The 15254-nt window shown below is 38.4% G+C and overlaps 2 protein-coding genes across 3 annotated transcripts; one reads left to right on the plus strand and one right to left on the minus strand.

The window, feature by feature from the left end:
- Positions 1–1889: 1889 nt before the first annotated feature.
- Positions 1890–11938, minus strand: LOC117481748 (E3 ubiquitin-protein ligase TRIM39-like). 2 transcript variants are annotated; one of them, XM_034129628.1, is made up of 2 exons: positions 11827–11938; positions 1890–4281 (listed from the first exon to the last, which is right to left on the minus strand). In XM_034129628.1, exon 2 carries the CDS (start codon positions 4277–4279, stop codon positions 2627–2629), a length of 1653 nt encoding a protein of 550 aa, XP_033985519.1. In that variant the 5' UTR covers positions 4280–4281; positions 11827–11938; the 3' UTR covers positions 1890–2626. The 2 variants fall into 2 exon arrangements, with proteins under 2 accessions (XP_033985519.1, XP_033985518.1); XM_034129627.1 differs by lacking the exon at positions 11827–11938 and adding an exon at positions 4847–4930.
- Positions 5024–9744, plus strand: LOC117481973 (mitochondrial import receptor subunit TOM20 homolog). Its single transcript, XM_034129917.1, has 5 exons — positions 5024–5027; positions 5950–5996; positions 7302–7383; positions 8295–8437; positions 9150–9744. The coding sequence occupies exons 1-5, from the start codon at positions 5024–5026 to the stop codon at positions 9192–9194; spliced, it is 321 nt and encodes a 106-aa protein (XP_033985808.1). The 3' UTR covers positions 9195–9744.
- Positions 11939–15254: the final 3316 nt, after the last annotated feature.

Raw genomic sequence — 15254 nt, forward strand, 5'->3', positions numbered from 1 at the left:
TTGATAGTCTGGTCATTTGCTGTCCCCACATTTGGACCAATTACCAAAAAGCTTTGCCAACTAGATGAGTTTAGAATACAAACTCTGAGTCTGATAATCGCTAATGATACATAACCAATGCAATGTGTGCTTATTGAAAGTAGGACGAAACACATGTTGTAATACTGTTTGCAGTCTATACAGGTCTAACACTTCCTTTATCGTTCAGACATCTCCAAACAAACCAGTTGTTAAATGTCAGTGAACTGATGCCAAAGTGAATGCCCCACCCTGAGGCTGAGTTTCCACAGAGGAAAGTTGTCTGATGGCTGCATCAATCAAAATGCATAGGCTATAGTATATTATTTATTCAGACAGAGGAGAATCAAAATATGATGTTGCTTTGTAAAACATTGGTAACAATATCAGCTGCAGAGATAGTGTTTAGCAGAGTCTTTGTAGAGAAAACCTGATGAACTCAGTTAGTTTTAGGTTCCTTTTGAGAGAAACCAATGTGTCTTATCCCTCTCAACTACTACCTGTTACTGCAGTCTTTTTAGAGGGATTTTGTTTCTCAACTTTCAGAGTTTTCCTGACTTTACATGAGGTGAAGATGTTACTGTACCTACAGATGAGTTTATTTTGTTAAAGCGAATCACTGAGCTCTGTAGGCACTCTATGAGAAGCAGAAGAGTAAGAATACTTCATATAACTAACTACCCTTAGCCCAAAAAAATCCTCCTGGTTAATTAGGATCATTGATGGATGCCTTTAAGCATTTTTAGGGTTGTTAGAAAAATGTAAACTGTTGTAACAGCAGGCTTATTTTTTACCTCCAACTAAAATCTCTTGACAAAGACATATGCAGGTAGCATGGTCAAAGTTGAACTATTACATTGAACACCATTGGGAAAAACCCATTTGTCCTTGGTCAACATGAGAGGTTATCCTGTACATGTTTGTCACAAACTGTGTCTCCTCATATATCAGTGTTTGGTTTACAGTTCAGTGACTCCATGCTTATCTCTCCTTTGTGTTGTGCTCCATCCAGTGGACACTCTGCGCCAGAACACCAGGAAGTGGTGGAAGTGTGTTACTGTAGTGTAGTACAACAACAACTACACAATGAACTCAGTGCTGAGGTCTATATGGTATTATCCTGTTAAACTTGCATTAAATACAACAGTACTATTTGTGCAATACTATTTATTGACTATTTTTAAATCTGGCGCAAAAGGCCTTATACAAATGTGAGGAGTTGTTTCATGCATCACTTTGAGCAACAAATAAAACAGCAGTTATGGTTGTTTAGAATCTAAAATCAGCTAACATGTAATCCTGCTTACCTTAACATATACTGAGTTTTGAACCACTGCAATATAAAATAAAATAAAAGGCTATCTGCCATGTTTTTTAAAAATCTTGCCTGATTCATAGATTGGTTTTGATCCTTGGCATACGGAAACCCATCAAGTTTTCCTATTGTGTTTTTAAGACTTGTTTCCTGTCATCTGAAATAACACTGAACACATTACTCACACACACAACAAAGACCAGTGACCTTGAAAATATTATATTTGTATTTTTTATTTAAAATTGTGCTTATCAAGAACGTTATCTTGGATGAAAGACAAAATATTTAATCGTTTCTCATTGAGTTCTTGTTTAATTCAGTGATTATAAAAATGTGCTGAGAGGGAAATAATTTGATAAGGCATTTTTTCAAAGTATAAGAAAAGGAGGGTTTCGTGTATGCATGATGAGTTAAAACTGAGAACCTTGTGTTCAATATGCAGTTTATTTGAATGTTTTTAACTCACAATCACATATTTACAGATATATATCCAATATCCAATCACTGATAGTGGAAACAAACATTTCATCCTACAAGCTCTTCACACAAAAATAAATCAACTTATATATTTTTTAATTGTGAATTAGCCACAGGAAATGTGTCATGAAATACAACTGATGTGTAAACCAGGCCTTCCTGTTCAGTGTTTAGAGCTCGAGTCCCTGCTTTCTCAGACCAAACATCTAGTTTACTGTTTTCTTAACTCACAATCACATATTTACAGATGTCTTTGGTTCATAAGCCATTTTACCAGTAATCAATATAAAACCTGGCATGTAAATATACAAGTTAACAGTTATTAACCAAACCATTTTAAACACAAATGAGGATTTATCATATTATTTTACTTCATTTAACTTTTTCTAGCAGTATAACTATTACACATACACATATACAGTAGAGGCACGTAATAGGCCTTTCTCTTTAATGAAGCTTTACAACAATTGATTATAAAACATTTAATGTTATCAATTCTAACTGACACATTTGGTGTCATTAGAAACAACCTTCTTTTTTTTTAAAGTTACAATAAATCTGTAGCTTTATCCAACGTTCATATAGATATTCTCCATATGTGTTACGATAAAGTGTTGAAGAGATCATGATTTGATTGTTGAATAGATTAAATCATCCACGTAAGTGCTGTATACAGAATCTAAACCATATGTAAATCAATCACCACATTAAACTTATTTTGTAGAAAATAAGATGGAAACTATACAGTTTTGACTCTAAATATCGATGTTTGTTGAATGAATGAAAACAAATCAACACATTAAATAAGATGAGTGATTAGTTGACAGGTGAGATGATCAGAGGTGCAGAGTTTTTACGTCCACATTTAACACCAGGGCGGAAGAATGGGTAGAGTTTCTCAGTGAAGGAGCAGCCAGTGAAGGAGTAGATAAGAGCTGCAGGATCTACGTCATAAAAGGAGACCAGACCCTCCTCATAATCCACAAACACCCCCACCTTCTGAGGCCGAGACTTCAGAGAAAGAAGGACTGACGGACCAGCAAGAGCTCTGTACTCATTTCCATTTCTCAACAATATCGTCCAGAAACCATCTTCAGGACTCGGTGAGATTCCTCCCTTCCTGTTGATCGACCCTCTGGCCACTCCTAAATCCCAGTCGGTCTTTCCTTTAACTTGAACCTCAAAGTAAAATCTGCCTGAAAAGAAACTCTGCTTTCCTAAAACACAAGTACATTTAGAAAATCTCTCTGGGTTGTCTGGGAGATTCTTTTCAACATCACTATCCCGGACTTGTTTCCCATCACCAGAAAGGTTGAGATCAGGATGTGCTGTATTAGGATCAAGAGTCACATCCACTGCGTACTTCTGGACCCTCTTCAGCTCAGCTTCAAGCAGCTTCTTCATCTCTTTACTGAGTGTCTGCTCCAGCTGAACCACAGCTCTCACCACAGTTCCTTCATATGATGATAGAGGGATGCTGACCTTTGTCCAGTCCTTAGTGGGTGATGGGTGTTGGATGTTTAGGGACTGGACACCCTGGAGAAGATGGAGGGGGTCTTCAGACCGTGAGAGATGTTCAACTTTTGCACTTCTCTTCTTCAGCTGAGAGATTTCCTGTTCCAGCTCTTTGATGAAGTCTTCAGCCCGTTTCATTCTCATGTTCTGCTTCCCTTCTATTGTTTGGATGAACTCATTCAGTTTTCTCTCAACAGAATCCTTCAGAGCAGTGAAGACCTGAAAACCTTTTGCTTTTTCTCTGTCTGCTTCTTTCTTACTGAGGTCCACTGAGTGTTTGATCTCCTGAATCTTCAGTTGTCTCTTCTGGATCATTTCCTGAATTCTAGCCTCTTTCTTTCCCAGTGCTGCCTTCTGCCCTTCATATTCTTGTTTGAGAGGAACCACATCATGCGTCTTGTGGTCTAAAACAGTGCAGAGCATACAGACACATGTCTGGTCGGTCTTACAGAACAGCTCCAGAGGTTTATCGTGCTTCGGACACATCCTGTCTTCCAGGTTCTCCACAGGGTCGATCAGCTGATGTCTTTTCAGACCTGACTTTGTCAGATGAGGCTCCAGGTGAGTCTCACAGTAGGAGGTCAGACACACCAGGCAGGACTTCAGGGCCTTCAGTTTGGTTTCAGTGCAGACGTCACAGAAAACTTCTCCTGCTTTGAAGACTTGTTGCTCTGAGCTGCTGCTGCTGCTGCTGCTGCTGGCTTTCTGTTGAGCCGACTGTCTGAACGGAGCGACCATCTCAGAGATGAAAGTGTTGACCCTCAAATCTGGTATTTTATTAAAAGCCTCTTTACACATTGGACACTGGCACCTGTCACTTGTATCCCAGTGTTCAGTGATGCAGTCTTTACAGAAGTTGTGTCCACATGGTATAGTGACTGGATCAGTGAACAAATCCAGACAGATGGAGCAGAGAAACTGATCTTCAGATGGCAGGTAGCTTGCAGCAGCCATATCTACACACATGAGAAAGTAAAGAAAACACATCAATCATCAATTAATATTATATATTGTTTTAAAGAAAGAAGTTTGATAACTATACTTGTATTTTTGAATGAGAGTTTTCTGAATTTTGTCTTGCAACCGTGATCATTTAACTCTGACAGGGTCAAGCATGCAACTTGGAAAACAGCAATGAAAATACATGTTTTGTCGATCATTTTTTTATTGAAAATAACACTGCTCTTCTAACTGTGTGACCATAATGATTAATTTCCTCTAGCTGCTTCACATCAAAAGCCTCCAACTGTTTCTCTAATGGAAAGATTTTATTTTGAAACCGCTAGAGGAAATGGCTAAAAGCATTATGTAGGAAGTGATCAGCAAAATGTAGATTCAACAGAGATTCAGTTTCAAGTTACTAAAGTATTAAGAGACCGTTTAAGCTGTTTTAAAGTGGACTTTACATCATATATATTATTAACAAGTTGGACGTAAAGGGTGGAGTTTTCGTCTGAGTAGAGCTGAAGTTTTGTGTTAATCCTGCTTGTTGAAAGTGTAAATATAATCAGTTGTACTCACCAGTGTTTGACAGAGACTCTGCTGTGTTGTTGATAAAGATCTGATGAACTCAGTTTGTATTTTCTTTGAGAGAAACAGAGACTAGTCTCGACTGCAGTGTGGCTGCCTGTGACATGTAAGCTCTCCTCTTTCCACTGTAGCTCCTCCTGCTGGTTTGGTTCCCTCCCTCTGATCTGCATGGGTATTGAGAAATACCAGGTTTTCTCTGATAGTTAGGGAGCAAAGGTTCTGCTTTACAGATGTGAGGTGTGTCAAAAGCTGTTTCTAATCTTTATTATGATGAACGTTTTCATTTACATTTATTGGAAACACATGTCAGTAAAATGTCATGGATGATATAATCTACATAGTTAAAGACTTATTTCCATTGTAGTACTTAATGAACTTGAACTATGCTGGCTTACTGTCTCCCACCGCATCAACTACAAAAGACTGGTCCTTACTTACAAAGCCCTCCACCATCTGCCCCCCCCCCCCCCCCCCTCCCTACCTCCTCACCCACTACCAACCCCAACGGTCCCTCAGATCGACCTCAGCCGGTCTCCTATCCATCCCTAAACCCAAACTCTGCAGCTTCGGGAACATGTTTTATTATTATGATTAGTAATGTAGGCAAAATACCTTCATCAAATGTACAACAAGTACAATATGTATCCACTCTAAAACAGAAATCTATATACAATCAAATAAACCAAAGGCCTTTTAGACATTGAATATGTAACATTAGTGGTCATGATAACAAGGAAGAAGAGTGTTTTCTCTCAGGCAGCATCCCTTATGGATCATTATGGCATTTTGTTGCCTGAATTAAAGCAATCATATTATCCTGTTCTCACTTTTTCCTCATGAGATATTGGGTCTCGATTGATGAGATTGTTGCCTAATGCTGAAACATAACATGTTAAATGTCCTCAATGCACCGTAAAAAATGAGACAATAGAGAATGATATCTCCCAGTGATTGAACCACTTAAATCAAGGTTACTTTAAATATTAAAGGAACAGTTAAAGCCATGAACAAAATAAAAATCTTGCTGTTTTACAGGTGGTTGTTAAATCCATTTCTTGGTTTTTAATTTGTATTTCTTTGTGTCTCTGTCGCAGGAAGGAGAAAGCAGCAGGTAGCCACAGACCGGGCGGGCATGGCAAAGGTGAGCACAAACAGTCCTTATCGTGTTGTAACGCTTCCTCTTATCTCCTGTCAATCATTTACAGTGTGCTTCATAGTAAGAGGAAAATGGTTAAGTTGCGAAATATATAAAAATATTTCTTAGTTTCTCAAATATTTAAAACATTTTGCCTGAGGAAATCTCTCTGCAAACATCTCTGTATATTATTTACCATATTGTTGTTGTTGTTGTTTTTCTCTTTCTCTTTCTCTTTGAAACCCATAAATTCAAGAATTCCATTAAAATACAATCCATAATTCAGATTATGTGACAACATTAATTATTATTATTATTATTATTATTAGTAGTAGTGTTATTAGTATTAGATAAAAGTGATTCTTAATAAAATATTATTTCTATTATTATTTTAATTTTAATACATATATTATTTAATTATTATTCTAATAATAATAATATTTTAGTAGAATTGGTAAGCACTATTTTTAGGTTTTATTTTAAAAGCTTTACTTCCTGTATTAGTCTTTTATTTTATATTATATTATGATTTATCTAGTCTATATTGTGTTGAATTGTTGAAGGAGCCTTGGCTCTAAGGCAGGGGTGTCAAAATCAAATACACAGTGGGCCAAGATAAAAAAATGGGTACGAGTCGAGGGCCGGACTGGTTCAATTTTTATTGCATAACGTATTGAAATGAACTTATTGCACATATTAAACCTGGAACTAACAAAGCTTAAATGATTGCCTATAAAAACAACATGAAACATTAAATAATTAGTTGCATTCATTTCTTATGGCTCTATCTGCAGCTTTTCCAGAGTCATTTCTTATGATTACATTTCTCCACAGGCCAACAACAGCTTCAGAAAAACAATTTCCCTCAAAGAAAAACCAAACATGTCCTGTTGTCTCAAGAAACAAAGTGCAGAAGGAAACATCCATTGAAACTCAGTGTGCTGCTCTGTGATGCTAGTTCAAGCCAGATACTTGGCATCTCATCTTGGGTGCAAGTTCATCAATGTTTGGTGACCCTCAGGATGGAGTGAAGGTGTGCGTACAATATACCGGCGGGCCAGATCTTATAGTAATTAGAAATTATTCTGTGGGCCGAAATTAAATCCACCAAGGGCCTGATTTGGCCCCCGGGCCTTGAGTTTGACACATGTGCTCTAAGGTTTCCCTTGCCAAAGCTGCGCTGTATCGAGTGTGCATTTCACAATAAGCGTTTGCATCTTGAAAAGTACGAGTGGCTCACAGATCGGATCTGATTATTGATCACTCAGAAACAGTTTGACTTCCTGTTATTGACGGCTGTTTGTCCCGCAGCTCCCCGACCTGAAGGACGCTGAGGCGGTGCAGAAGTTCTTCCTGGAGGAGATCCAGCTGGGGGAGGAGCTGCTGGCTCAGGGTAACACACACACACACACACACACACACACACACACACACACACACACACACACACACACACACACACACACACACACGCACACGCACACACCATGTTTCAATCACTTCAGGGGACATTACATTGACTTATATGCATTTCCTGGAGACCTATCCTAACCTTAACCATAACCAACACATGCTTAACCCTTACCCTAACCCTAACCAAGTCTTCACCCTAAAATTATTGATTCCCCTTATGTCCCCATAAGGGAGGCAAGTCCCCACACCTGACTGTGTAAACAGATCTAGGTCCCCACAAGGATAGTAATGCTAGGTCACACTTACACACACACACACACACCTACACACACACCTCCACGCACCTACACACAGCTATTGGCTAGCGCTCCAACACATCGTACATGAAAGGCTAAGGGGCGGGACATCTCTAAGCGTTTGACCAATCACAACAGAGCCGGCCAGCTAACCAACCAGAGCAGACTGGGCTCTGGTTTCAGACAGAGGGTGAAAAGATGTGCTGCAGCACAGGCAGTATGAGAAAAATAAAGAGCTTTTTGAACATTAAAGCATGGAGACATGTCACAGTAGAGACACTACATACTGATATGAACCTGAAAATGAGCATGATAGGGCCCCTTTAATAACAATGTTGAGATACTTTAGTATTTCTAGTTTTGTTTGACAAAGTGTTACTCTTTAAATAACAAAAACACATTAACTTACATCATATGATGCAGTACTGTACCAAATAATGGCTCCATAATGACAAACTACAACTTTGGAAAACATTATGCTGATAATACTTCTTTACTTTTACTTAATTAACATTTTGAATGCATGACTATTTTTCGGCTGGCTTATTAAGTGAAGTGTGTGAGTACTTCCCTCACCTCTGTCTCCTCTCCACAGGAGACTATGAGAAAGGCGTGGACCACCTGACCAACGCCATCGCAGTGTGTGGGCAGCCCCAGCAGCTGCTGCAGGTGTTGCAGCAGACTCTGCCTCCACCCGTCTTCCAGATGCTGCTCACCAAACTGCCCAGCATCAGCCAGGTAGCACAACTCTTACACAAAGTCAAGCTGCTGCTGTTGCACCAGGTATCACATGTTGCTGCTGGGATAAGGTGCTTTGTCCAGGCAAGAATTTGAGCTGTGCAGTTTATTTTCTTAGGTTTCATCAATTAAAAGAAAAAGGAATAATGTTCTTAAATCTTCTCTTGCCTTGGTAAAAAAAATATATTCTATTTCTCCACATGTCTACCAATAAACACCAAATCCCCCGTTTCCACCTTCAAACGAAAACATAAACAAATACTCTAAATTAATTAATTAAAATGACACTAAATACAAATTAAATGTGATATTTTATATGTTTAACTATTAAATACTACAACATTATAAATGGCTCCAACACTGTTTTTGGATCTCCATTAGTCTTCCTGTTCTCAAAGCATTACAACATTTTAAAATTCAGACAGTTTTAAATAACACTAGGAAAAATAAAAAAGCCAATATGGAGAACAGGAGAGAGAAACTCCCTATGGAGGAAACTTTGGGATTTTAGCCTCACAAGACCATTTACATGCACTAAAACCTATAGAACACACTACAGGAAAGGGAAAACCCCTAAAAAGAATACTTCCACCACTAATTACATTTAAAAAATCTGCATAAAATATAAAACAAAAACACTTCCCTGACGCTCCATCTTCATCCTGATTGGTTACTTCCTCTCTGTTAACGCTTGTTGTTTCCTGTCCTTCAGCGTATCGTGAGTGCACAGAGTCTGAGCAAGGACGATATAGAATGAGAGGATCGAAAGGAAACAACCCTTCATCATCTTCATTCTCCTCCTCTTCCTCATGTGGACCCCTCCTCTCATGACGACCTGCCAACGCCTCGGCCTCCATCACTCCGGCCGACGTCCATCACTTCCCATCGACGTGTCCTCTAGGGAATTAGTTTTTTATTCCAGCTTTAACCATGACAGTAGCGTCTGTTTTTTTTTTTTACTTAAATTACCCGTTTTGGGGTATGAAGAGTTTCCTTATCATAACTGCCAGAGAATTAAAAGCGCCCGTCCCCACTCCACCACGGTTAATGATAAACTGGACTGGGTGGTGGTGTCGCTCACATCATGTTTCAGGTTTACACTGATTACTGCTATGAGAATATCAGTGGTAGAAAGTTACAGAAATCTTCTCTCTGCTCCACAAAGTATTTATTGTTTTTGTTATCAGTCGTCTTTCTGTTCAGTCTCCACTTGGAAACACTTTTAAAAATAAAGTAACAAAATGTTTTGTTCATTTTAAAGAGAGGACGACCCTCTTTAGGAAAATACAATAAAAAATGGTAACAAACAATGAGGTTGTTTTGTGAGTTTGTTTTATTTTGTGTATGTCAATGCGGGAAAGGGAAGCAACACAAAGCCAGCTGGACCAGATACAAACAACTGTGTTTTTTAATGAACAAAAAGGTTCCCTTGAATGAATAATAAATCAACACATGAAATTAGATGAGTTGACTATGACAGGCAAGATGATCAGAGGTGCAGAGTTTTTGCTATGAAAAAAACCAGGGTTGAAGTATGGGTAGAGTTTCTCAGTGAAGGAGCAGCCAGTAAAGGAGTAGATCAGAGCTGCAGCATCTACGTCATAAAAGGAGACCAGACTAGTCCTGGCAGTGTGAGACTGAAGCTTCGATACGTGCTTCAAACCCCTGGACTACAATTCCATAGAAGCAGTGCTTCGAAGCTTGCTTCAAATCACGTGACGTATGACGTCCGAAGCAGCAACTGCTTCATTGCCTGAATGAATCACTTGACTGGTTCGCGGCCCAATTACGCGATTCAATGCACTGCCTCGTCTTGATTCTGACAGGTGACAGGTTGAAACAGTTTTATACTTTATAACCGCTCTAAACAATGCGCAATGTGTGGGTTGTTGCTGTTGAGTTGTTGTTGGTATTGCATTTGTCTTGGATCATTATAGAGCAAGCCAGGAAGAAAGATAGGTCGTTCTGGCTCGGGAAACACTTCAAAATGTGGAGAAGTTGTGAACGAAAAGGACAATGACGAGTATCCAAAAAAACCTTAGTCTAAAGAATGGATACCTAATTTTGAGTTATTTAGACTTAATTAACACTTATAGTTTCATGTCTTGTTACATAAGAACAGATCATATTTGTTAAGTGTTATTATGGGAGAATTACTATTCGTGTGGTACTGCTGCCTTATTAGGCCTATATTGAGCAGAGCATATTAAGACCAAAACTCATGTACAACAACTTCCTTACTTGCAATAAATAAGCACAAATTAGAGGGTTGTTGAGGAAAAACTCTGAACTAATGGCCTATTACTTGTAGAATATGGTCATGTAGAAAAATGCATTAATTAGTGTTTTATAATGACTAATAAACAGCCAATATACTGCTAATATGCATGTTTATGAACAACTAGTTGATGGTGAATTTGTGTACCTTAATATAAAGTGCTACCGGAAACTGTTTACCAATTCAAATCACAGACCAGTTTAGTCGACTTGTATTGTTACAGGTCTACGTGTTGCAGGGAGCTTTGATAGTCTGATCCTTTGCTGTCCTCACATTTGGACCAATTACCAAAAAGCTTTGCCAACTAGATGAGTTTAGAATACAAACTCTGAGTCTGATAATCGCTAATGATACATAACCAATGCAATGTGTGCTTATTGAAAGTACACCCCAAATTGCTCCTTTGGGGATTGTCCACAGTATTGAGTATGTAAGTCGCTTTGGATAAAAGCATCTAACAAGTAACATGTAATGTAATATAATATTGTATTATAATAATAATAATATATTTTATTACATTTTTGTAATCATTATTTAATAATAATAATAATATTTTAGCAGAATTGGTAAACACTATTTTTAGGTTTTTATATTAAAAGCAGAACCTCTTTACTTCCTGTATTAATCTTTTATTTTATATTATATTATGATGTATCTAGTCTATATTGTGTTGAATTGTTGGAGGAGCCTGATCTCTATGGTTTCCCTTGCCAAAGCTGTGCTGTATCGAGTGTGCATTTCACAAATCTCACAGATCAGATCTGATTATTGATCACTCAGAAACACTTTGACTTCCTGCTGACGGCTGTTTGTCCCGCAGCTCCCCGGCTAAACAGGCCGAAACTCACTCAGCCAGTCCAACATCTACCAGCATCAACATTCTTCAAATGCCAACTGCTGCCATAGAGAAGACCCCACCCTGAGTCCTGAAGATTATTTGTACCTTTAGGAGATTGGGTCCAATATGTCTGACATATCCCATACAAATCGAATCGTGTTTTTAAATGTTATACTTTTGAGTACATGCAGCAACAATTGCACAAAAGGTGCAGCAAGATTGTCTTCAAACAAAAGAATACAGTTATAGTTAAATATTGACAGCTCTACTCACCCTTGTAGCAGAGACCCTGATGTGTAGTTGAGTAAGAGCTGACGACTGTATGAGTTTAATATTAATTTATAGAGAAACAGAATTGTCTCCACTGTTGAAACACTACTGCAAAACTTGCATGCCTTGAGTTTGATTTAAGGATTATGATATGTTGCCCTTCCAGTTTTGCCCCGCCTCTTATTGCAGCTCTTTTGGTTAGGTTTTATCTTCCTCATGTTTAGACATTATTAACCCTTGTGTTGTGTTCGAAAGCTGTTACTGTTCATGGTGTCAATTTTGACCCATGATGTATCTCAGTCCAAAACACTCCAAAATAATGACTATCATCCAATATTGTTTTAACTACATCATAACTAACTTATTATGCATTCATAACCGTACAATCCTGTTGTAATTGTATTTTATGGCCCCAAAACACATCACACCACATATTTAAGTAAAACATTTGATTATATTCGCTCATTATATTCCTTATGGTGAAGACAGTGGATAATGATGTTACCTGACTATAATAGACTTAATAGACTTAACATTATTGTTACAGTGGATGAAGGGGGAGGGGTGTCTAAAGTCAAAGATGAATCTTGATTGGGCCAAATTTGACCCAGAGTCACCCAAAAACAATTCTGCTGGGTCTCCCCAGACCCGAACACCAAATTATACACTTTTTTTTTTAGAGACCTTCAGACTTGGCTAAAATTGTCAAAATCAGTTTTGTAGAGTTTATATAGCTGTTGTGGAGGATATCATGAAGCCTTGTTCCGATAAAAAAAACTAGTGCGTAGTTATTATATAATTTGAACTTGAAACACAACATAAGGGTTAAAGGCACGTACACATTTTCCCTGGCTTAAAAGCAAAAGGGGATACTGTTCCAGTTTAAATTTGACGTTTTTAATATGTGAATTTCTGATTCCAATTGTGTGTACTGGGCATTTTTTATAAAACAAGGACACTGTTTACCGATTCAAATCACAGACCAGTTTAGTCGACTTGTATTGTTACAGGTCTACGTGTTGCAGGGAGCTTTGATAGTCTGATCCTTTGCTGTCCCCACATTTGGACCAATTACCAAAAAGCTTTGCCAACTAGATGAGTTTAGAATACAAACTCTGCGTCTGATAATCGCTAATGATCATGGGCGTAGGAAGCATCCTGAATGTGGGGGGGACATTTTTAACGGGGGGTGTGGGGGCGAAAAAAAATATAGATTTCCTGTATTCTGGTGCATTTTAACAGGTGGTTTGATACTTTTATGTGGCTATACTAGCATGAGGAAAATGATGGGTACATTTTGTAATTTCATCCAGTAGTAAAGAAAGGAAACATATTTGATTATTAATTCAGAGCCGTCTTTGAATTAATAAAAAGCAGTTTAAATGCCCATTTTTTGTACATTTATATACAACAATAATTATTTGTGAGTGCATTGAGAGATATTGTTGTGGAGAGTCATTTATATATAAATCGCAAAATACATTTGTGAATCCTTCTGTGAGCATTTATTAATATTGAGACTGATCTGACTCCATACAGATGTTAAGTTCACCTAGGAATGGTATCATTGACTTAAATGTTCAAATAAATGTTGCTCTTCTGTCTATATTGGTCATATGATGCCCCTTGACTGAAATGTTTCCTGTTCAATATCCCCACTGATTTCCTTAAAATCCTGGGATGAGAGTCCACATCACAATTTACTCTCAACTGTCATTTCCCTTTCATCACTCACCTCAGCAATGGACCTCTCTCCACTGTCCCTGTATTCTGCCTCTGACTCACTCTCAAGTGCCTAGATGTCAAGAGAGGTGGTGAAGTGATAATTATTTATTGAGCAGTATACTCTTTCACATTGAATCATAACAAGTCATACTGAATGTAAATACAACTGACTCTAAAGTAAGTCGCAGTCTGTGACATTGGACATTTTGAAGACTCAAAGTCCCAAGCAGTAGGTAGAATATTAGCTAGTCTATGTAATGTGCACAGAAAATAAATAGTTAACTGAATACTGGGATGGTAATAGCCTATAAGCACTCAGTAAAATATAAACACACACAAAAAGCTTCTGAATGATAAGAAGTATAATTAAAACATAATGCACATTACCATTTTGAGAGAGAGTACCTAAATTAAAGAACTCAGAAAATAATCTCTTATCGAACTGAGGCTCCAGTAAAACACACTGACTGCGTCTCTACATGGACATCAGTAAGCCGTGTATGAGTATTATCCTGGTTATGATCATATTGGGGATATGGTGTTTACATGAGCACAGAGAGATCGGGTTATTCATGTTCCCTGTTTACATGATAAATACTAGTAACCTGGCATTTCGATGCCTTTTTCTCATCTAAACTATTCAGTATTTGTATTTCTCTATCATGACATAAAGACGAAACTCCTCTCCAGAATTGAGACGCCGCCATCACTGTTAACTGATTAACTGCTACCAGCTGATGACTTATTTTCCTCTTCTTTGAAAAAAATGTTCTTATGTCCATGTTGTCTGGGGGAGAAAACATATCAAACCAAGAGATCGTCAGCTTTGATTTTCGCTGTATTAACCATTTCCTGAACATTTGGTGTGTGTGCCTTACCTCCGCTACCGGCATCGCTTCATACAACAGATCTGAGCTGTCCAACTATGACAACACTCCTTGAACATGCGCGCGCTATGTGAGAATCTGCCTTGGTACAAAGTAGCAGTGAAAACATGGTACGGAGTTTCATTGATTTGGGCATTCTCTCAATAAGCAAGTGGAATGGATTTCATTTGATAGTGAAGCACTGACACAGCGCTCTACAAAGTGCGGCGAGTGGATAGACCGATTCACGGACTTTCCGCATAGTAAAAGTGGGGGGGTCTAAACTAATCATTTGAAAAAGTGGGGGGGACTTGTCCCACCCTCATATAATGGCTGCGACGCCCATGCTAATGATCAGTGGCGAGCCGTGAGCTTTATACCTAGGCCCTCTGACCCCCACCCCTTCCCTCGGAAAAAAAGAAGAAAAAAAGAGTTATTACGTCACAGCGTATACTTCAGCGGAATATCAAAACAACGGCCCAGGGTGCAAAACGCATCAATGACAGCGACCCTCTACCACACAAAACAACACCTGTGAACCCAATTTGTGTTCTTTGACATTGAAAATGATATTGCATTGTGTTTGTTATTTTCGTTGCAGTTGTATGTCTTAAGTGTAATTTGGCATGCTTTTATTTTGAAGGCGAGTTCACGCTGTTGACAGGAAGTTGTTGTTGCTATGGAAACAAGAAAAGTTTCACAGCGGGCGGAACTTGTCATAAAGTCCGCGATTATAAAACCCACCCGGGAAGATATGATTGGTCTATTGTACTGTCATTTGACATTACTCTCTCGTTGAGTTACTATAGAGTGGCGAAGTCCCTCCCACTTACTTCCGGG

This window comes from Trematomus bernacchii, unplaced genomic scaffold, assembly GCF_902827165.1.
Source record: "Trematomus bernacchii unplaced genomic scaffold, fTreBer1.1, whole genome shotgun sequence".
In the NCBI taxonomy this organism is placed as follows: Eukaryota; Metazoa; Chordata; class Actinopteri; order Perciformes; family Nototheniidae; genus Trematomus; species Trematomus bernacchii.

Bases quoted from the DNA above. Each gene is read 5' to 3' on its own strand.
- LOC117481748 (XM_034129628.1), bottom strand. From the start codon at position 4,279: ATGGCTGCTGCAAGCTACCTGCCATCTGAAGATCAGTTTCTCTGCTCC.
- LOC117481973 (XM_034129917.1), top strand. The intron at 5,997-7,301 runs GTGAGCACAAAC...TTTGTCCCGCAG, and splicing joins ACCGGGCGGGCATGGCAAAG to CTCCCCGACCTGAAGGACGC. The intron at 8,438-9,149 runs GTAGCACAACTC...CCTGTCCTTCAG, and splicing joins AACTGCCCAGCATCAGCCAG to CGTATCGTGAGTGCACAGAG.